This window comes from Artibeus jamaicensis, unplaced genomic scaffold, assembly GCF_021234435.1.
Source record: "Artibeus jamaicensis isolate MK-2021 breed Jamaican fruit bat unplaced genomic scaffold, CSHL_Jam_final scaffold_660, whole genome shotgun sequence".
In the NCBI taxonomy this organism is placed as follows: domain Eukaryota; kingdom Metazoa; phylum Chordata; class Mammalia; order Chiroptera; family Phyllostomidae; genus Artibeus; species Artibeus jamaicensis.
This window is the reverse complement of record NW_026522052.1, coordinates 9,724,525-9,747,016: the sequence shown is the minus strand read 5'-3', so window position 1 is coordinate 9,747,016 and position 22,492 is coordinate 9,724,525. Positions and strand designations below refer to the sequence as shown.

At 46.3% G+C, this 22,492-nt stretch overlaps 2 protein-coding genes across 7 annotated transcripts in view; both read left to right on the top strand.

Moving 5' to 3' along the window:
* On the top strand, window positions 1-11,049 carry TIRAP (TIR domain containing adaptor protein). Of its 5 annotated transcripts, none has more exons than XM_053659418.1 (8): window positions 1-177; window positions 1,914-2,025; window positions 6,483-6,661; window positions 6,894-7,022; window positions 7,470-7,584; window positions 7,787-7,945; window positions 8,455-9,108; window positions 9,688-11,049. In XM_053659418.1, the coding sequence occupies exons 6-8, from the start codon at window positions 7,879-7,881 to the stop codon at window positions 9,705-9,707; spliced, it is 741 nt and encodes a 246-aa protein (XP_053515393.1). In that variant the 5' UTR covers window positions 1-177; window positions 1,914-2,025; window positions 6,483-6,661; window positions 6,894-7,022; window positions 7,470-7,584; window positions 7,787-7,878; the 3' UTR covers window positions 9,708-11,049. The 5 variants fall into 5 exon arrangements, with proteins under 5 accessions (XP_053515393.1, XP_053515394.1, XP_036990152.2 ...); XM_037134257.2 differs by lacking the exon at window positions 1-177 and adding an exon at window positions 188-875; XM_053659419.1 differs by lacking the exon at window positions 1,914-2,025.
* A 5,466-nt stretch (window positions 11,050-16,515) lies between these two features.
* DCPS (decapping enzyme, scavenger) overlaps window positions 16,516-22,492 on the top strand; it is a 40,256-nt gene continuing 34,279 nt past the window's right edge. For both annotated transcript variants that reach the window (XM_037134250.2, XM_037134249.2), the window contains exons 1-2: window positions 16,516-16,806; window positions 18,016-18,184. In XM_037134250.2, coding sequence (XP_036990145.2) covers window positions 16,597-16,806; window positions 18,016-18,184 — 379 coding nt within the window. In that variant the 5' untranslated portion in view covers window positions 16,516-16,596. The remainder of the gene's footprint in view (window positions 16,807-18,015; window positions 18,185-22,492) is intronic.

Below are 22,492 nucleotides of genomic sequence, written 5' to 3'. Positions count from 1 at the left end.
GGAACTTGCCAGGGGCACCCTTAGCCTTGTGGGTCACCCTTAACCTTGTGGGCTGGCCTCCTTAGCGGCCCAGCATCACCCTTCAGTGCTGACACAGCTATTTATGGATCAGAGGAAAAAGGCCTTCAACCGGCTCAGCACCCGAAGCTACTTCCTTCGAGAAAACAAATGAACTCAGTAAGGCATAGGTGAATCCTCTATCCTCCCCCAGGGCCTTGTTCAGGAGGCTAGGAGAGTCTGTACTCAAGACTGCTTGTGTCACTGTTAAACTGCGAGGGACAGGGACTCAGTCTCCCCTCCGAGCCGCCACGGAACCCTCTCTACTCCTTCTGGAGCCGGAAGATGGGTCCCTGGCCTCAGGGAATCTTCAGTCTAGGGTGAGGGCTAAGCCGCAGGAGCACAAGCTCCCAGTAACACCAGGTGCTGCAGGAATTTGGAGAAAGAGGAGGGAAGGGAGGGTTAAGCAGAGTTTTCCTGCATAAGATACAAAGATAACTTTCCAGTAGCGGGGTTGTTGAAGGCAGATCTAGGAAAAGAGAGGGCCCTGTGGGCGCAGGGGACTAGGGGGCCGAGGCTGCGGGGGTTCCTGTGAGCGCAAGGGCTCATCTGCAACTCTCTGCCCAAGTGGTAACTCCGTCGGTGCCCACGAGCCCACTAGTGGCCACGGCGCCTCACCGCAAGCGCAGAGGCCGGGCCAGGGACTGAACCCGCCTGCACCTCCTAGCGCCACTGGGCGGGTGCAGGAGGAGGCGGGACGCAGGCTGGGCGCTTCCGGGGAGGGGGCCGCTCCCTGGCCCGCGCTGGACTTCCCCTCGGCCAGGGCACCCAGCCCCGGCCCGAGCCCGCAAACACCACCACAAGCCAGTGCTGCGCAGGTGAGCGCATGGAGGAGGTGGGGGGAGGGGGGCGTATGCTGGGGTCCAGGGAGGGAGGGCGGGCAGCCTTGGGGTAGGCAGGTCCTGCGTCTGGCCCGGAGCCCGCACTTGGCCCTGCCCCGGGCGCACTTGCCATCCACCGCCTCCCTCCCGCCCCTTTACTTGCTGCCTCGGGCACCCAGAGCACGGAAGCAGGATGAAAAGGGCTTCTGAGACAGCTGTCACCATCCTGTCGCAAAGAAGCTGGTTTGGGGAGCCTTCCTTGAACCGGGGAGGAGGGCTTGGTCGGGTTTCTCCCACAGTCTCCCCTGCTGTGCTCACCACTTTGTCTTGTGACCGAGTTCCTGGGGGAACAGGACTGTCCTCAGGGTAATGACCTGCAGGCATTCCTGCCACAGTCATTTCACCAACATCTGCCGTGGGCTGGGCACCGTGAGAAGCGCAGGAGTGCCACCACGGAACAGGACAAATTCACCTCCCCCCTGGAGACAGGCGGGTAGGTGAGAAATCACAGTCCCACCTGGCCAGCGCAGCTTGGAGAGGGGAAGTTCTGTAGCTGCCCAGGAGGTACCAAGGGTCAGTGATGACTGTCACAGGAAGTCGTATTAGTTGGTTTTTAAACTTTTTTTCATGGCACAAATCGTAAGTGTACCTCGTACGCGAAACTTTCTGACCTGTGCCACCTGCAACACTGCTCGCTCTGCAGAAGCCCTTCTGCACCACTTCCAGGTGCCACACCCCAGCAGGGCTACTCTCCTGGCATCCAGCCTCCTCAAGGAGTTTTACCTAGTTTCGAACTTTTGATGCATGGAGTCGCACGGTGTGTACTTTTTGCATGTGGCGTTTTATACTCGACGTGTGAGATTCACCCATGTTGCATGTGGCAGGAATTCCTTCGTTCGCTTTGGGGTGCGACGTCCCACCGTACAGACAGGCCGCAGGTCATTTCTGCTGGACCTGGGGGGGGTGCGGCTCGGGCTGTTTCCAGCACGGGGTTGCCTTCCGTGGTGCGAAGGCGTCCCTGTGTTTGCCTTTCAGGGAGCCCATGTACGCGCTTCTGCTGAGTTTGTTCCCTGAGTGAACTTGCTGGGTGTGTCCGTGGTCAGCTTTCAAAACCGGTCCTACCGATTCACGTTTCTGCCTGCCATGTGTGAGTTCCTGTTCGTCCTCATCCTCACTGATATTTGATATTGTTTCATTCACAGCAGCCCCGCTGCTCAGGGTGTGGGCAGTGGTGTTGCAATGAGGGTTTAATGTGCGGTTACTGGTGACTAATGAATGACCTGTGCTTATTTTCCTGTCTGTTAGCCATGTGGGGGTTCTTTATTGTGATGTGTCTGTTCAGTTCTTCCACGCACTTTCAAATAGAGTTTCCCTCTTCCTCTTGCCAGTTTGTAAGAGTTCTTAAATATTCAGAATATGAAATAGTGATTGAAAGTGTAATTTTAAGATATCTTTTTTTCTCTCAGAAGATTGCCTTTTCATTCTCCTAATGACATCCTTTGACGAACAGAAGTTTTTTATTTTAATGTTGTCCAGTTTACTGGGGATATTAAGTCCAGTTTGAAAAAACAGTCTTTGAGGGAACTCAAAGTAGCTGAAGGGGGTCAAAAGGGACCAACTTTTGGTTTTAAAATAAAGTCACGAGGATACAGTGTACACCGTGGTGACTATAGTTAACAATACTATATTGTATACTTGGAAGTTGCTAAGAGACTAGATCTTAACAGTTCTCATCACAAGAAAACAGCATCGTAACCACACACAGCATAGTAAGCAGATTGTATACAGACAGGGTGGGGCAGAAGTAGGTTCACAGTTGAGAGTACAAACAGACACAGAGTTTATTCTTTTATTTTTTTATTAACTATTATTTTCTGAACAACTGTACACCTACCCTGTATATTGAATCATTATGTTGTACACCTGAAATTAACATGTCATATGTCAGTTATATCAATTTTTTGAAAATCAGGAAGAGTTTTGAAAAAATCAGGAAGGTAATCAAAGTTAGGAAGATAATTTCCTGCAGTTTCCTCCAACAGCTTTACTGTTACTCTCCCGTATATCTACTCTCCGCTTGAAATTAATTTTTTGGTATGGTATTTTGATAGGAATTATGTTAAATCTATAGATTGCTTTGGGTAGTATGGACAGTGTAAGGATATTGATTCTCTTTCTATCCATGAGTGTGGTATATGCTTCCATTTATTTGTATCTTCTTCGATTTCTTTCTTATCTTATAATGTTTCAAGTGCAGGTCTTATACCAGGTCTTGGTTAGCTCTGTTCCCAGGTATTTTAATTTATTTTTTGATGCAATTATAAATGGGATTGTTTTCTTTGTTTCTCTTTCTGATAGTTCATTATTGGTGTATAAAAGGCAACTGATTTTTGAATATTTTGTACCTTATTACTCTACTGAATTCATTTATCAGTTCTAGTAGGTTTTTTTGTGGAATCTTTAGGTTCTCTCTGTATTATCATGGCATCTGCAAATAAGGACAGTTTTACTTCTTTCTTTCCAATTTGGATTTATTTTATTTCTTTTTTAATTGATTTTTTATTTTTATACTTATGAGCTTGAGAGAGGGTGGGGGGAAGAGGAGCAGGAAGAGAGAGGGGGAGAGAGAAGGCCGGGGGGAGGGGAGAGAGAGAGAAACTGATTTGCTAGTACACCTACCCATGCATTCATTGGTTGACTTTCATATGTGCCCTGACCAGGGATCAAACCTGCAACTTTGGCGTAACTGGGTGATGCTCTAACCAACTGAGCTGCCTGGCCAGGGCCCTTGTTTGTGTTTTATTTCTTCTTCTTGTCTGTTGTGGCTAGGACTTCTGGTACTATGTTGAATAAAAACTTCCATTTAGTAAGTATTCACTTAGTAGGGAAAGTGGATATCCCTGTCTACTTCTTGATTTTAATGGAAACGCTTTTAGTTTTCCCCCATTGAGTATGATGTTAGCTGTGGGTTGGCGTTATATGGCCTTTATTATATTCAGGTAAGTTCCCTCTATTCCCACTTGTTGAGAGTTTTTATCATAAATGGGTGCTAGATTTTTGTCAAGTGCTTTTTCTGCATCTGTTAATAGGATCCTATGATTCTTATCATTCATTTTGTTTATGTGGTTAATTATTTGCAGATATTAAACTATCCTTGAATCTCAGAAATAAATCCTATTCGATCATGGTATGTGATCTTTTTAATGTATCCCTGGATTCAATTTGCTAATTTTTGTTGAGGATTTTTGCATCTGTGTTTATCAGGGCTATTGGCCCATAATTTTCTTTCTTTGTAGTGTTTTTATTTGATTTGAGAATCAGGATAATGCTAACTTCATAAAAGAGATTGTGGATCTCCCCTCCTCTGGAATTTTTTGGGACAGTGTAACAGGGAGAGGTGTTCATTCTTCTTTGAGTGTTTGGTAAAATTCACCCATAAAGCCATCCAGTCCAGGACTTTTGTTTGTTGCAAGTTTGTTTAATACTGCTGCTTTTTTGGATGAGATTGGTCTGTTCGGATTTTCTCTTTCTTCTTGATCAGTCTTCAAAGATTGTGCGTTTCTAAGACTTTATCCATTTCTCCCCAATTGTCCAGTTGTTGGCATATAATATAATCCTTTGTATTTCTGTGGTATCTGTTATTACTTCTCTTTCCTTTCTGATTTTATTTATTTGGGTTTCTCTCAAGTCAGGTTAAAGGTTTATCAGTCTTGTTTTTCTTTAAAAAATCAGCTCTTAGTTTCATTGATTTTTTTCTTTTTTCTTTTTGTTACATTGATCGCTTGTATTTTTAAATTTAGACTCTATCTTATTTATTGCCACTCTGACTTTTACTATTTCCTTCCATTTACTGACTTTGAACTTTGTTTTTTGTTTTTTTTAGTTCCCTTAGGTGTAAGATTTGATTGTTTATTTGAGATTTTTCTTGTTTCTTGAAGTAGGCCTGCATTGCTATGAATTTTCCTCTTACTACCACTTTTGCTGTGCCTCATAGATTTAGGATTATTGTGTTATCATTTTTCATTTGTCTCAAGGTATCTTTTGATTTCTGCCTTTATCTCATGGTTAACCTGTTCCTTGTTTCATAACATGTTATTTAGCCTCAATGTGTTTGAGCTTTTCGGGTTTTTTTTTTTTTCCTTGTAATTGATTTGCAGTTTCATACTATTCTGGTTGGAAAAGATGCTTCATATGATTTCGGTCTTTTTACTAAATTTATTGAGACTTGTTTTGTGCACTAGTTTGATCTGTCCTGGAAAATGTTCTGTGTGCAATAGTAAAGAATATATATTCTGCTTCTTCAGGGTGAAATGTTCGGGAAATATTAAATTTATCAGTGTAATGTGTCCTTTCAGGCCACTGTTTCCTTGTTGATTTTGTGTCTGGAAGATCTATCCACTGATGTCAGCTGGGGTGTTAAAATCCCCTACTATGACCGCGTTACTGTCAATTTCTCCCTTTATGTCTATCAAGATTTGCCTTATATATTTAGGTGCTCCTATGTTGAGTGCAAAAAATAGCTTCTTATCTGCTTGACGACTGTGTCTCCAAAATCTCAATGTATGACTGTTACTAAATCTTTTCAAGATTACAGCATATTTGAGTGTAAAAGTTCCACAGCCTCAGCTGCACAAGAACCGAAAAGTAACGAGCAAGGTGTGCCGGGGTTTTAGGCTCCGGGAAGTAGACAGTCTCTATGGCTAATGGGACTTATGTCGTCTCTTGCTCAACTATCCTCTGTCAAAGATGGTGTTATTTCCGGTGTTTAAACCTTTCCCCATTAGTCACAAGAGCTTATACCAACCCACTTCCAGTGGCATCTGCTGTTGGGCAACTGGAGTTTTTCTTAACCAAGCAATGAAAAAAGGCCATTACCCCCAAATCAGCACGCATTGCCAGAAGGGCAGGTCATTTTATAAAATGAGACACTGACACTTTTAAATCTATATCTGTTGAGTAGATTCAAGCATTATGTTAATTTTTGACCTTTAGGCTATCGTTAAAATATCAAATGGTTCTCTGGTTTATAAGTGTAGCAGGGACAAACAACACATTTTATAAGACAAAATGGAAAAAATCTCTGAGTCCTATAAAAGCCAAGTGAGAGAGTATGTTTACTGCTTGGGGGTGGAAAGCAGTATCTCTCGAATGGTTGAAAGGAAGATGTTGACAGCCAGTAATCCCCGACCAGGGAAGAGATTTCAAAACCTGGCCGAGGTTATCAGGCACGGCCCGGCCCCACAGCACTGAGGCTGCCTGAACCCCTGGGAAACTAGGCAGGGAGAGAAACACATCCATAATCTAATGTTTGTCTGTTAGTCTTTCTGGCTGGCTTAGCAGCTTAACTGCTGATTCCTGTTCCCATTCCATCTCCTCTCTCTGCCCCCCTTGCTGCTGTGGTTCAAGTTTTCTTCTTTAGCTTTGATGTATTTTCATGAATGAACAGCACCTCTCTTCACACATTCACCAGCTTAATGATGAACAGAGCATTGCTGTCCAACACAGAGTGACATTCTTTATATTTTGAATCCCTTATTTGTCTGTATCTGATGGTACAGGTTGCTTCTGTGTTAACTCCCAGGGGGCTGGTTTTGACCTTTGCAGATTCGGCAAAGTGAGGAAGCCATTCTCCACCAGCCCTTCACCTCCGGCCCTGTCTCAGACCAGGGCAGGCTCTGCTCCTCCAGGCGTCCTCCCAGAAACCTGGGCCGAAAAAGCCTCTACCTTCAGGGACGTCCTGGTCGCTGTGGTGGGAAGAGAACTCGGCAGCTCCCGCATCCAAGGTATTCTCGGTCTTCCGCATCACTGTGCGCATTTAGAAGCAGTGTGACCATTCCTTCCCCCCCAAACCAAAACCCTTGTGGAATGTGGGGTAGCCCTTATCTAAAGAGGGGTTTGGGGAGAACTGATGACAATATTTAGTCTCCTAAACCACGTGTGTAATATACCCCTCCAGTATCTAGATGATTTTTTTTAAGTTTTAAAAAAATATTTTGTTTGTTTGTTTATTTTTAGAGAGAGAGGAAGGGAGGGAGAAAGCGAGAGAAGCATCAATGTGCGACAGAAACATCGTTCTGTCACTTCTTGTATGTGGCCCAACAAGGGACCAAAGGCGCGACCCACTCCTGCATTCTGACCAGGAAGGTGAACACTGCGACCTTTCTCATTGTGGGGTGGTGCCCGGCCCACTGAGTCACACCGATCAGGGTTCTAGATGTTTTTAAATCCATACTAACCCACACTATTTTCTGAGCATTATATGCTGTGCACCATTAGTACTTTATGTAAGTGGTAATATAAGGGCTAAAGGCCACAGTTAATGAAAGGCGAGAACCCAGCTGCAGCCTGCACAGGCTGCAGCCTTTGTCATTATGTGGCACCGCTTCCCTGAGCCTGCAGCTGAGGGAGGAAGAGATGGATGCAGGGGTGGACAGAAGAAGAGAGGGAGGGAGGAGTGAGCTACTCAGGGGAAGGCCAAGTTAAAGGAAAAGTTTCCCGAGATTTCTTCCATGTGTTTTCCTCTTCTGCTCCATGTCTGTCTATCTGGATACAAAATAATTTGCCCAAATAGCAACTGTTCTCCCATTTCAGCTTTAACAGGAAGCCCCCGTAAAGAGCTGGCCGCCCTTCCCCGGACCCCGAATGCACGCCAGGCCCAGAGGAGCGGAGAGCAGGCGCCCTCCTGGTCATGCTGAGCACACACGCTGTACGTGTGGCCACCCCACTCAGGTTCCGGTTTACCAGAACCCTGCCCCAGTCACGCCAGTATCTTTCCCAGGAGGGTTGAGGGGCCCCTTAGAGGCTGAGCCTCCATCAGGCAATAGAGAGAAAGAACATCGGAGCCTGCCCCTGGGTCCAAGAGTAAGGTAAGTACAGCTTTCATGACCCTCTTTCTCTGTCTCTTGTAGGATGGCTGTTCCGTGGGTTCAAGGCTGGGTCCCCTCCCTTCTCCCTTGTCACCAATGCCTGGTCTCCAGGGGTTAGTTTTCAGCCTAACACTATGGCATCACCCACCTCCTTCCCAGCTTCTGGCTCCAGGTCCAAGAAGCCTTTGGGCAGGATGGCTGGTGAGTGGAAGCAGACTCCTGTTGCCGATCTCGCTCCCCGTCCCCTTCGCCCCTCCTCCTCCCCCTTCCCCTCCTTTTTTCATATTGTTATACCAAGGAGTATTTTTAAATTGAAATGCGATTGGCACAAAACATTATATTAGTTTCAGGTGTACAGCATGCTTCACTATATACATTGCAAAATGACCAGCACAAGTTTAGTTGACATCTGTTAGCATGCAGAGTATCTTTCCTGTGTAGAGAACTTACAGTACTACATCCACTTTCTGTACCCTACATCTCAAGACTTACAAAGCAGTCAGCGTTCTTCTGTCTTCCAGAAAACTTTAAGATAGTGGGAACTTTGGGCAAGTCCTGAAGACACGCCCAATAGCCGGCGCTGGGTCTGCCGAGTTAGGCGGTATTGGCCAGTGCAGGAAGATGGGCTGGATTCCTGGCCCAGGCCACCCTCTGTGGCAGGGAGGAGGAGGCCTGGGGAGAATCGGGCCTGAGTGGAGTTTCTCCTGCAGGCTGGCTCAGGCAGGCCCTGTCCAAGAAGTCCAAGAAGATGCCCGTGTCCCAGGAAGGCCCCGGCAGTGACGCTCTGCCAGGATGCTCACAGGACAATGCTCCGCCAACGAGCTCACAGGATGACCGCCCACCACAGTGCCCCCAGGACCACCCCCCATCCTCGGGCCTCAGTTCAGCTGCATTGGCCGAGTCTCCTGCCCTGCCACCTGCACAGGAGGGTGCCACCAGCAGCAGCAGCAGTAGTGGCCGCTGGAGCAGGGACTACGACGTGTGCGTGTGCCACAGTGAGGAGGACCTTGCAGCCGCGCAGGAGTTGGTGGCTTACCTGGAGGACTGCTCCGCCAGCCTGCGCTGCTTCCTGCAGCTGCGCGATGCGGCCCCCGGCAGCGCCATTGTGTCTGAGCTGTGCCGGGCACTGGACAGCAGCCACTGCCAGGTGCTGCTCATTACTCCTGGCTTCCAGCGTGACCCGTGGTGCAGGTACCAGATGCTGCAGGCCCTGAGCCAGGCCCCGGGGGCCGAGGGCCGCACCATCCCCCTGCTCGCAGGCCTGGCCAGAGACGCCTACCCACCTGAGCTGCGTTTCATGTACTTCGTGGACGGCCGGGGCCCAGAGCGAGGCTTCCGCCAAGTCAAGGAGGCCATCCTGCGCTGTAAGCTCTGCATGGAGGGGACCAGGAAGGGGTCAGCATCTGATATGCTTGGGCTCTCAGGATACAGCCCCTGTCGCCCGGTAGTTCAAAATGCAGGCTCCGAAAGCGTTGTTTCTTGGGCAGTGACTTAACGCCTGTGCCTGGTTTTCCTCATTGGGGAAATGAAAACGGTACCCTGCACCTCAATACGGGTGCGCCCTAAGTTGGCGTTCCGAGCAGGGCTTAGCAGGAAAGCACTCCTAACAAGGCACACGTCAAGTCCTCCATAAGCTTAGCCATTATTAGCATTTTTAGTATATTCGTAGTATGAGTTTCCCTAACAGAGGCCAGGTTGGAGCTGTCCTCCAAGAGCTGGGAAGATGCCAGGAGGAACACTGGTGTAGTAAAAGGCAAAACGGTGCAAAATAGCAGGGAAGAATCGCCTCCAGTCCGAGTACCCAGGGGAGGACATTATATGACAGTAGGTTGGGAAGGAAAATCTGTAAAAAGTTAGATGAGGCGGAGACCTGTGGCGGGAAACAGATGCTGCTGGGCTTGGGGAGGCTGGCAGGCCCTGTTATTCTTTTTGGTGTCTTTCAGATCTGCAGACGCTCAGGTGACACTTCTTTTGTCATGGTTGGACCCAGGAGGCTGGCGCAAAGCTGGAAATCAAGTTAGAGAGCCCAGGGCCTTGGATCCAGCAGGTGTGACAGGGCCTGATGAGCTGGAGCTGGTAGCACTTCCTATGTGATCTGGGATCAGATTGCCTAGCAGGCTTCCATTATTGCTGGGGACTCCCCAGGAAGGCCCTGCGGAAGCTGGGGATTCCCCCAGAAAGGTCATGAAGAAGCTGGGGACTCCCCAGGAAGGCCCTGGGGCAGCCAGAAACTAGCGGTGTAGGAGGGGTTGATACCCTGATGACCACCAATGTTTTGCCTCTTCCTTATTGGACGTGAGTCTGGCGCATCCCTAGGTCTTCTTCCCCTGGAACCGGGCACAGGTGTAGGGATGCATTCCTCCTGAACAGGTGCCTCACCTGATGCATCATCAGCCCGAAGCCTAGAGTGCGTGTCTCAGCATGGATGGTTTTTCCGGTTGCCTGGGAAGCCCTGGAACAGAGGCCAGGAGAAAGCCAAAGGTATCAGGTCTTTCACACTCACACCGCTGCCATTCTCTTCCCCTTCATTCACTTCAGAAAGCTACATGAAAATAACACTCAGCATTGTACCGTATTTATTTTTACTGCATGCATGTCGTTCAAGACTCAGACCTAGAAACCTTCCTGAATAGACAGTAGACTGGGAGTAGGTGGGGTGAGGAGAAAGAAAGCTCTGACCTTTTACCTTGGGTCAAAAGCCCACCCACCAATGCTTTGACATGTGGGGGCCTCGTGGGGGTCCTCTTCGCCGAGAGAACCAGCATTTTTCTTCTGGCAGGTGACTGTGTGCCTTGATGACAGGCAAGGTTTCGTTCATCTGTCCTCGGGGAAAGTTGGTGGTTGAGGCAAAACGAAGTTTTTGTTCCACCACTGTGTGCCTTTGTGCTTCTCTCACTGCCCCCTCCTTATACTGAAAAATATTTATACATATATATATTTTTTTGTAATTGAAATGCAGTTGACATGTGACATGATACTAGTTTCAGGTATAGGAGTCAATATTTGTATATATTGTGGAAAAAATTATATTTTTAGCTATGAATTATTTTATTATATACAAAAGGACTAAAGCGTACTATAATGTACACTCGTGTGCCTTCCACCCGGCCTAGGAAGCAAAACGTAACAATCCTTCGTATGTTCCCTTTGTGCCCTTAATTATCTCCCTCCCGTCTCTCACCGGAAGTAACCACTATTCTGCATTTCTCCCCTTTGTCTAGAAATGTATTACATACATATGCATCCCTTACAACATGCTCCTTTTGTATGGTTTGAATGTTTACATAAATAGCATTATGATGTGCTCTGCGACTCCTGTGTTTTTCGTGTTGGTGAGATTTAGCCACATTGAGGCACGGGACTGCAGTGAATCCACTCGAGATCCGTCGTGCACACATACCACTGAACCACACATTCTGCCGCAGATGGACGTTTGGTTTTTCTGGTGTTCTTGCCATTAAAAAGGAGCAGCTTTTTTGGGAAAAAAAAAATGAGTATCTTTGTACCTGTTTCCATGGGCATGATTTTCTAGGATTTAGCCTGGATGGGGAACAACTGGGTAGTGAAAAATGTACATGTTTAGTTTTGGTGAAAGATACCAGATTTTCTTCCAAGAGTCGTGGCAGTTTATGTTCCTACCATTTGTGTATGAGTTCCCGCAGTTTGATGTTCTTGCTAACACTTTAGAATGACCAGATTTGAAAATGTTTGCCAATCTGGTGGGTGAAAACTGGTATCCTGTTATCATAATGTTCATATTTTCCTTTTTACAAAAGATTTTTTAAAATTCATTTTTTAGGGAGAGGGTGAGGGAGGGAGAAAGAGAACGAGGAGAAACATTGATGTGCAAGAGATATGACTGGTTGCCTCTCTTATGCCCCCTGCACCGGGGACCTGGCCCACAACCCAGCCACGTGCCCTGATCAAAAATTGAACCAGCAACCTTTTGGTTCACGGGCTGGCACTCAGTCCACTGAGCCACACCAGCCATGGTGTCCTTTTTACCTTATTCATGATAATCTGATGAATGAATCCCTATATGATGATAAATCCTAACACTCAGCTTTAACAATTACCAACTCGGAGTCAGGCTTATATCAGCAGTTACCCTACTCGTTCCCTCACCCGCCCTGTCTTCCAAAAGCAAATCCCAGGCTTTATTTTATTCCTCTGTATTTAAGTATGTATCTCTAAATTACTAGAAGTTTAAAAAATATATGACAATATGATGGTATCTTTTAAAGGATGTCTTATATTTTTTTAATATAAAAACTTTCACCTATTACTTTGTAGTCTGTGTTTTTGTGTCTTACTGAGAAAATCCTTCCTTACTCAGAAGAAGGTATTTTCTTTCAGAAGTACTTCACATGCAGGTCTTTAATGCACCTGGTTGCTTTCTTTGGGTTTCTTTTTGTTGCTGTTGCTCTTGGCTTGTAAGTCAGGATGGATGGCCTTCCCCCATTTGAACAGCTGATATTTACTAATTAGTCCATTCTCCCCCAGATGACTGTAATGGCACTGTTGAATGTAATGGCAGTTTGTCACATGTGGCCTAGTCCTGGGTTCTCCCTCCAGTCACCCCCATTTCTGTGTGTGTCTCTTTGTTAGTGGCATGTGGCTTATGGTTTTTAATAAGTCCTGCTAACTTGTGCATCGCTCCTTCCTACCCTTCTCCTCTATCAAAATCACTCTTTTCTTGTTCCTTTACTTTCATAGAAATTGTTTATTCAGTTTCTAGGAAAATACCTGTTTTTGTCAAGTTCCGGGAAAAGGGAACTTGACATTTTCCTGTTTTGTTTTACTGTTTTTTTCTATTGGGCCTACACAGAGTTGAGAGATTCATTTGGGAGTTGAGAAAAACAGATTTTTTAATGATATTTCATATTCTTAAAAATGGTACGTGTCCATTTTTTGATGTCTTTAAATGTATTTCAGTAAAGCTTTATAATCTTTTTCTAGGTCACTCAGTGACACCTGTTATTAGATTCCTTCCTTAGTATGTCATATTTTCTGTTGTTACTGTAAATATTTTTAAATTGTTTTTGTCTATTACTGATAGAGAAGATTACACTTTATTTTGCATACTAATCTGATAGTAATCAACCTGCTGAATTATTTATTCTCTAAGGCTATAGATTTGGTTGAGTTTCTATAAGACAATCATAAAATATGAGACAATCCTAAAAACTCCCTTGTCCTTCTGTGTTGCCCACCAGTGAAATGCTGAACTTGACAATGGCAGCCATGTTTGCCTCCATGATTCGAAAGGGAAAACTTCAAACATTTCACCGTTAAACGTAACATTTGTTGTAGGTTTTTGGTTTGGTACATATCTTTTAAAAGTTGTAAGTATCCTGTTGTTTCTAGTTGCTTCTCTAGAATGGGTTTTAAATTTAATCTAAAATTCCCACATCTACTGAGGTGATGGGTTTTTCCTCCTTTTAATCAGCTGGTGCAATGAATAAAATTGTAAAGTTTTCTAATGTTAAGCCAGCTTTACATTCCTGGGGTAAACCCAGCTTGACCATGATGTATTTCTTTGTTATGAGCCGCAGAATTCGGACTGCCAACGTGTTCTTTAGGATTTTACATCTAAGTTCATCTGTAGGGTTGGCTCATATTGCTCTCTCTTGTATCATCCCTCTCTGGTTGTGTCACCAAGGTTGTACCAGCTTTATGAAATAGTTGGGGAGTTGTCCCTTTTTTTTCTGATGGAAGAGTTTAAACTTAGAATTAATCATTCCTTAAATGTTTGGTAGACTCATCTGTAAATCCATTCAACCTAGCATTTTCTCTATGGGAAGATTGACAGCTGAAACTTCAATGTCTTAAAGGAGTTATAGATCTATTTCTTTCTTCTGGAGTCAATTTGGCCTGGAGTTAAGAAGTCAGTAAAGCACACAAGAGCAGCTTGAACAGATTTTTCAGTTTGAATTTCCTGGATCACATGGGCAGTATGAAACCGAATTTCAATCCTACATGAAGATTGGCCTGTGGTTATTATACCTTTGCAGGTGATTTTTTGTCTCTCCTCCACAGCCAGATGTTGAAGCAGGCAAGTTTACTAAATATCTTGTCTCCTTTAGTGGGGCAGCTTTTGTTTTATTCATTTTTAAAATAGTTAGCCCTTGTATTGAGGTGGTGGCCCTTCAGAGATCTCTCTGGGGAGTTCTCGCTCACCAGACACAAGCTCAGGTCTTGTTTCCTATGCGCAAAACATCACATTTAAAGCCCAAGGCTCTAGATTTCTCGAAACCAGAGATCAGTCTTAGAACTTCAGTTTCTATATCTGCTTCACATTATATAAATTCGTGCTCCCACATTTTTCCTTTCAGATTTTTTTTCTTCTGAGAGCTGTAAGGTAACCAAAAGGATGTTTTTAATCATGCATCTGAAATTGCAGGTGTTTTTAGCTGAACTGTTTTTCGGATATCTGGTGGAAGTGTTTAGTCCTTTAAAAAAAGATTTGGGAGAAGTTTTGAGATTCAAGAAGACTGAAGGGGGTTGATGCTTACAGAGACTACGGTTTTCAAGTAATAACCTCCTAATACAGCACCGTCCACTTGAACTTGTTGTGATGACAGGAAATGGTCCACATCCGTGCTGTTCAGTACAGTAGCCACGATTCCTACGTGGCTCTCAAGCACTTGAAACGGGGCTGCATGATTGAGAAGCTGAATTTTTAATTTTAATCCTAATGAATTTAAATAGCTACACGTGGCTACTGGCTATCAAGTGAATAGGGCAGAGCCTTCTGATGATTCCCAACGAGCTGAACCAAAACCATCAACTGACAAAGGCCTCTGAGAACCAGCAGTGAGCTGAACAGTGATCTGTGGTGTTGGTAAAGGTCCCTTTCACTCTGCCAGCTCGTATTCCAGTAGGTCCTTTGATAGCTGAGGCCCTTGTGAGCTCATCCTTCCCTTGAGCCAGGGCTTAAGACTAGAATTCTGACTTTATGGATATTTGTTTTAAAGATTTATTTTTAGAGAGAGGGGAACAGGGAGAGAAACATTAATATGTGGCTGCCTCCCTTGCATCCCTTGCTAGGGACCTGGTCTGAAACCCAGACACGTACCCTGACTGGGAATCAACTAGCAACCCTTTTTCTCATAGGCCAGTGCTCAAACTACTGAGCCGCACCAGCCAGGGCTGTTTCCTTCGTATCATTCCAGTTTTAGGTCAGTGTCATCTCCAAACAGGCCCATGACCACCTTCTCTAAAGTCCTTCCTATGCCCAGCTCTGTCCCATTGCCCTGTTTATTCTATAAATAATACATTAATCATTGTCTGAAAGTATAGTATTTGTTCACTTCGTGTCTATTTGAACATGAATTCTATGAATATAGAGGTGTCTTCTGTCTTAACTGAGGACGGACTGAATAAGTGTCTGGCAAGTAGAAACGGAGGCCTAAAGAGGGTAAGTGACTTCCCCGATGCTGCACAGCTAGTCAGCGTTGGGGCCAGGCTTTATGGCTCCCAATTCAGGGTTCTTTTTGTTAAAATATAGCAACTCTGCTCAAATTCTTTTCAAGGTGCAAGGAAGAAAATTTTTAAAAAACCATGGAGGGGGGTACAAAAAGAAGAGGAAGGAAGGAAAAGAGGAAGAAGGCGCACACCTAGAAATTTTCATAAGATCAAGGCCTCACCATTCCAAGCTGGGTTTGCTGTTGCCATTTTGCTCCAGGACATTTTGTTTGGGGGTTGCACAGTTTACAGCCTATTGTATATTTCCAGAAGGTGAGGGGTATACCCAGGAAACTTGTCGACAAACAGCAAGTGTTTGTGGTTGAAGATAATTATTCCAGATCCTAAGCTTCCCCCTACTAATGATCTTTGCTTCATAAAACAATTAGCCTTTTATCCACCTCATCATATACGAGTATATTTCTGGTAGAGAAAATCAACGCCAAAGCAAACTGTCATTGACATCTAGTACACTTCATGATTTACTGACCGACTCAAAATTGCGCCCACCATTATTTTGTCTGAAAAAACAAACTCAATAAAACCAATGTTGGCAAAAATACTAGAATTTTTTACTAAAACTTGCTGTACCAACTCTTGACAAGATTTAGATCTGTGAAATAACACCAAGGGAAACGGGACTAGTCAGAAATAATGGGTACAAAAGAAACAAAGCAGAAACTGTAGATAAAATGCTCATATGTTCCCCGCCCTCCCCAAAGAAGAAACTAATAGATAAATCATATTCATGCTGCAAATCACACCTCGGGGTCGCATAGCAGACACGCAGGCAAGTAGGTACAGAGGAGGCAGAAGCCCCCAGGCCGCAAGAAGAGCAGCAGGAGATGGCAATGTAGTGCTGCCTTTGTTCACTCACCTTTCTATTCTGCAAGGACTGAATCTACAAAGAACTGAACGCAATGAAGATTCTGTAAAATAGACGAAAAACAATTTAAGTATTCTCTATAAAAATAAAGATCGACTAAGAAATGAGATAAGCTCAACCGATTAGTTTCAGAAGCATTCCTTCCACGTTAACTAATCAGCGTTGGTATAATTTTTGTTACAATGTTGGTATCCGAATAAGGTGTCAAAGCCTTCAGCTTCTGGCGCGGGCGGCTGGGCTGGCGTCCCCCGCACAGCGCAGCTGGCCCGCGCGTTTAGGCAGTCGTTGTCTCTTTCTCCTCTCAGCGCCTGTCTCAACTCCGGCGAACCAGCGCTAGGGTAACCGGGCAGCAACTTGGTGACAAACCGCCATCCCGACAGGTCACGGGGTCTGTGAGGCGTCAATGCCCAAAGCACGTAGGGAATTGTAGTCGCGGCCCGTCACGCAAGTGGGCGGGCCGCATCTGGGGTCTGCGCAGGCGCACTTCCGGGCGAACAACATGGCGGACGCGGCATCTCCGCCGAGCAAGAGAAAGCGCGAACTGGCTGCTGCCGGGGCGGAATCCTCGGGCACAGAAGACGAGACAGCCAAGGCAGCCGGCGTTGGGAATGGCACCTCGGCCCCTGTCCATTTTCCTTTCTCCGGCTTTAGAGTGAAAAAAGTGCTGAGAGAGTCCGCGCGGGATAAGATCCTGTTCCTACACGGCAAGGTATTACGGGCGGCTCTGGGAGGGGGCGCAGGTGTGTGACGCGTCATCGTTGGGAGGGCTGATCTTGTCGTCGCTCTGCCGGGCAGAACCAATCGCGTTATTGGGAGGGGAGGGTGAGAAAGGGCAGTTCCGAAAAGCTTTCGGTGCGGAGGAGACCTGGTCACCTCTAGAGTTAAGGAAGTTTAACTCGTGTAGGGCTGATTTTCCTAATTTCTCCTCCTCTAAAAATAACCACAAACACTTAATAGGGCGCATTGCAGATTTTCTTAAAAATCGTGTTACATTCTCCAAGTCATTCATCACTTATTCATTCAACCTGTAAACGTACTAGGAACCCAGTAAATGTTGCTGGACTGTCTTGCTCCTCGGTGCCTCCGGGAACGACAAGAGACTGTAGGAGATACGATCCCTGCTGTACAGGATTCCAGCCCTAACAGAGGAAACAGTTTATTAAATGAGTAATTCAATTCCACATACCATGCACTGACAGGCCTGCACTGAGCTAGGTACTGGGGATGTAGAGATCAAAGTTACCATCCCTGAGCTTCAGGAGTGCAGAGTATTTGGGGGCAGGCAGATACACACAGCTGGCTCTAATGCCACCTGCTCAGCTCTCTAGCAGGGACTGGGAGAGACTGGAGACCATCCTGAAACTGATGAGGAGGCCTAGCCAAGGGCAGGTCTTAGGGTTCCCCAGAACTGCTAGCAGGAGCCCTCATTTTGGGAGAATAGGGAGACCACACTTTTCTCCATGTCTCTTGTTTTAAACAAAGTTCTGTCTGGTTCTCTCAGCCCCATCTGTCTCTAGTCTGTAGCACCTGCCTGAGTTTAGCCACGAGGCTGATCGAGGTTGGAGTTAGTTGGGATGCCCGGATTCTGGTTTTATTTTCAATATTGACTGTCCAGGTGACCTTGGGCAAATCACTTAATCTCTCTAGACCTCCATGTCTTCATCTGTGAAATGTGGAGAATTTAACAGAGGCCTTCTGAGCTTAAAACTGAAGACAGCTGAGAAGCTTTGCATCTTTTAGAAGAAAGGTGTGAGCACTGCCACAAGGGTAATGATTTCTCCTCTTGGAGGAGGAACATCGATGCCATTGGTTAGACTTGCCCAGAGGGAAACTTACAGGGAAGGAAATCCCAAGGGTTGGGAATTCCAAGGGCCTTGGGAGTTTGTTCTCCAGGCCTCACCTGTGACTCTGCCTACAGGTGAATGAGGCCTCTGGGGACGGAGAGGATGCCATTGTGATCCTGGAGAAGACACCATTTCAGGTGGATCAGGTGGCGCAGCTCCTGATGGGCAGCCCTGAGCTCCAGTTGCAGTTCTCCAATGATATTTACAGCACCTACCACATGTTTCCTCCAAGGCAGCTGAGTGGTGAGCTAGTGGTGGCCCAGGTGGCTGCATGTGGGGAGGTTGGCATGGTGGGAAATCAGGGAGGGGTGGCTGCTCTCCATAACTGATTTGCGTGTCCTAGTGCAGTAGTTCTCAAAGGAAGGTAGAGGGGATTTTGTCCTTCTGGGAGACATTTGGCAATCTCAGAAGACAATTTTTGGCTGTCAGAATGGGGGAGGTAGGGTTCCTGCTGGCCTTTGGAGGGTAGAAATCAGGAATGCTGCTAACTATGTTGTAAAACGGGACAGGTCCCCACAACAAGAGATGTCGGTAGTGCCGAGGTTGAGAAACCCTGCTCTGGTGTAGTATTTTCTTTTGAAAAAAATTATGTCACTTTACTGAAGGATGTAAGAGAAGACAAAAATAAGTGAAGAGATACCATGTCATGATAGAAAGACAATCCTATAAATACATCAGCTCTTTCCCCAGTTACTCTGTAAAGTACATGGCACCCCTGTTAAAGCCAAACATGGTGGTTTTCCATAGAAACTGGCACACTCATCCTAAAATCTAGATTAAAGAGTGAAAGGCCAAGAAGAGCCAAGAAATTCTGTGGGAGAAAAATGGGCACGTGCTAGGGCTGAGGAAGACGCTTAGCACACCAGACTTATGATTCTACCTGGTCGGGCATGGGAGCTTGGCGTGTGATGAACCTGTTTTCAAATCAGAGGGTAAGGGGCGGCGTAATCAATGCATGGTGTTGGAGCTGTCAAGATGGAAAAAGAAAACCAGAACCTTAGCCTGTACCATGATCACATAAAATTTGGTTCAAATTTACGTGAACCAAAGATTCCATGTGAAAAAAATTGCAGAGGAAAATTAGGCTTATTTTTATGACCTTAGATTGGAAAACTATTCTCAAGGACCGAAACACACAAAGCCTGAGGGGAAGACTGGTAAACATGACATTAGAAATCTCCGTACTAGAAAATATGCTATAAGAAAGGTTAAGAGACAGCTAGGGAGAAGATATTTGCCAACCTATAAAAGTGACAAATATTAGCATATAGAATATTTTAAAATTCCCTACAAGTGAGTAAAAACAAGACAAACAGAAAAAAATGGACTAAAATATATAAAAGCAATTCAAAAGATTTGTAAAAGCAAATCACCAAAATTGTGTATTTTTATGTTCAAGGTCACTAGTAATGAGAGTAGGCACATTGGAATCATGAGAAACCATTGCACACCCATCACAGATGCTAAAATTTAAAGTCCACAGGTTAGGCACTTTTCAAAGAAAGAGGAAATGGAAATTGGCACTAGTCGTTTATCCCAGCGACAGGAGGCAGTGCGCCTGCAAGCAGCACTTGGATTGTGGCTCCTCAGCCCAGGTTGTCCAGGAGGCAGCGGCAGCAACAGAGGCCAGCCCAGCGTGCTACCAAGGCCACCTGACACCTGCTGTCGTCCTTCCTCCTTTCCCTTTCCAGTGCATACACTGGTTTTAGGAGGCTCCTGAGATTCGTCCTGCCAGGCATACTGTGGGTATCCTTGGTAGGGGTACCCCCGATGGGTGGGTATGGTCCTCCCACAGGTCCTGGGGGACACAGACCTCTGGCCCTGTTGGTGGTTGTGGGTAAGGTGGGTGTGGGGTTGTCACACCAGGGCCCAGATACGGTGGAGGGTTCCCTTAGTTCACTAGGAACCCGCAGAATATACTGCTCCAGCAAAGGGCTGGGCACCTGTTCGGTTGGGATGGAAGGGACGGGACTGCATGGATAGCACTGCACCTGCCTGGGACTGAGTGAGGAGCCGTGGCACCTCTGGTGTAGTATGTTTCAATGTGATTCATGGGAGAGAACAGGTTCGCCTACTAACTGAATAGTAAACGATTGTCAACACTTACTGAATCCTTACTCTTGTGCTAGCCACTACGCTAAATGTTTTACGTGTGTTATTGTACTTTGTCTTCAAAATAGTGTTGGGCCAAGACTTTCCAGGCAAGGGAACTGGGTTTTGAAAGGCTGAGTGACTTGGCCGCCATCACACAGCCAGCAGGCAGCAGAATCACCGAGGTCTTATCGTAGGTGAGGACTTGCTCCCCACACTGCTGTGAAATGAGCCAGGTGCCAGGTGCCAGGTGCTGCAAAGATCATCTGCTTCCCCGAGGAAACGCACTTTCCAGTAGGGAGACAAGTGTGCTTGAGGGGATGGGCTTGAGATGGGTAGGAACTCGGGTTAAAAGTCAGAGATTTTTTTGCTTGCAAGTTTTTTTAGCATATTAAAAAGGGGAAGAAGAAGGTTCCATGCTAAAAGCCAGACATGATGTGAGCTTTCCCCTTTAGAGGGTTAGATTTAGTAGCAGCTTTGGGGGCACTGCAGGGGGGACTGGCCGACCTGGAAGGCTCCTTTCAAGCAGGAAAATCTGGGGTCTGCTTTGCAGCACGTGTCCCTCTGTCTCTTTATTTGCCTTCTGTCTTTCCAGAACAGTTTGGCTTTACGGATATCCTGCCACAGCCTTTCTGACAGACTTTGTCTTTCCCACACCCCAAGAAAGGGCTATTGTTGTTCTTCGGAACTATGTATGAGGCAAGCAAAGCTTTCTAAAGCAGCCTGGTTCTGTGCTGAAAGAGAGCCAGCTTGATTGATTCAGATTGACAGAAATGGACAGCTGTATTTACTTTCCCTGGAACTGACATTTAAACAAATGTGTTCTTCAACACGGAGTGCAGGAGCGTGACAGAAGGCACTGTGGCCAAATGGCACTGGGGCAGCCCCTGACCACAGGCCCTGGGGCTTTTATTCTGCCGCCGCCCCCGCCCATTGCCTCCCTCCTGGCATCCCTCTGCCCACTTGCCCCACCCTCAGCCAAAATTAAGGTTCTCCACAGAGCAACTCTGTAGAATTCACAGCCTTTCCTTATTTTTCGAGAACTTGTATGATTACTGCACACAAGTAATGCTGGCCTCTCCTTGTCTTTCTTTTTGTTGGTCTCCCCCTGCCCCCCACTCTGCAACCACTGCAAAATGAGTCATCAGATGTCAGCTTGCTGCAGGCCCTGTCCCCATTCGGAGCCCAGAGTCCTTCTGCCTTTCCCCCAGTGCAGCCCACTCCCGCCTGGATGCCTCGGACGCTAGCTCATCTTTTCCAGAGCGGCCTTCTTCGCGTGAGCGTCAGCACGCACGCAGTGCGTTACACTTTTATCTCCCACGCCTTTCCCATGCAAGGTGTGGTGTTTTGGAAGTCAGCAGTGCGCCTCAGAGCCCCGCGCTCCCCTCTCGTCCTGTGTGGCTGTGCAGCCTGCCCCTGGATGGTCTTCCAGTCGGGGTCTGGCAAATGGTTTGTGGAAAGGACCAGAGGGTAAATATTTCAAGCTTTATGAGCCACAAATGGTCTCTGTCATATATTCCTCCTTTTCTCTTTCTTTTCTTAAATTGATTTTTGGAGAGAGAGAAGCATTGATTTGTTGTTTTCACTTATTTCTGCATTCATCGGTTGCTTCTTGTATGTGCCCTGACCAGGGATTGAACCCGCAACCTTGGCATATTTGGCCGACACTCTGACCAACTGAGCTACCCAACCAGGGCATATGCTTTCTCTCTTTTTTTTAAACAACACCTTTAAAAATGAAAATGTCACTCTCAGCTGGGCCAGATTCAACTTTCTGGCCACTTTGTCAGCTCTTCGTCAGACTTGCCCCACTCAGAAGTGTGGTCTGTGGCCCAGCAGTATTGCTAGCACCTGGGAGCTGGTTAGACATGCAGAGTCTCAGGCCCCTGCCCCAAGCCTCAGGCTCAGACTCTGCATTTTAGCAAAATCCCAGGCAACTCACACACACTAACTGGTCTTTAAACACATCTGTGTGCAGGTGATACCCATGTTTGTTTCTCTGTCCTAACCTTTCCAAGAACTCCAGGGTCACGTTATGATGAGCACCTATTGGATGGACATCTCCATGTGGAAGTCCCACAAGTACTGCATAGGCAAAAAGACTCGGTGTGCACATGTGTTGCAGAGCAGTTAGCACTTACTGAATAGTAGCTGCGTTGTTTTCCTGATGTATTGGGCTCTCTGCCGGATACTGGAGCTTCAGAGACAGAGAAAACACTATGTCCTCACAGTCCTGCTATTATGAAAAGGGGAAGTAAAGTCAACAGGGTTTGGTCAGTGCCTGGATGTAGGGGTCAGAGGTCACTTAAAGTTGGAGTATGTCGGACCCACTTCCGGTCCCCAGCAGCTTACCCATATTAGGTACCCAGTAAATGGCTGCAGAAGCATAAAGCCACAAGCTGACCATCTGTATTTGTTCCCGTGGGCCAAGCATCCCACAGCCTCAAGGTGGCAGCATTG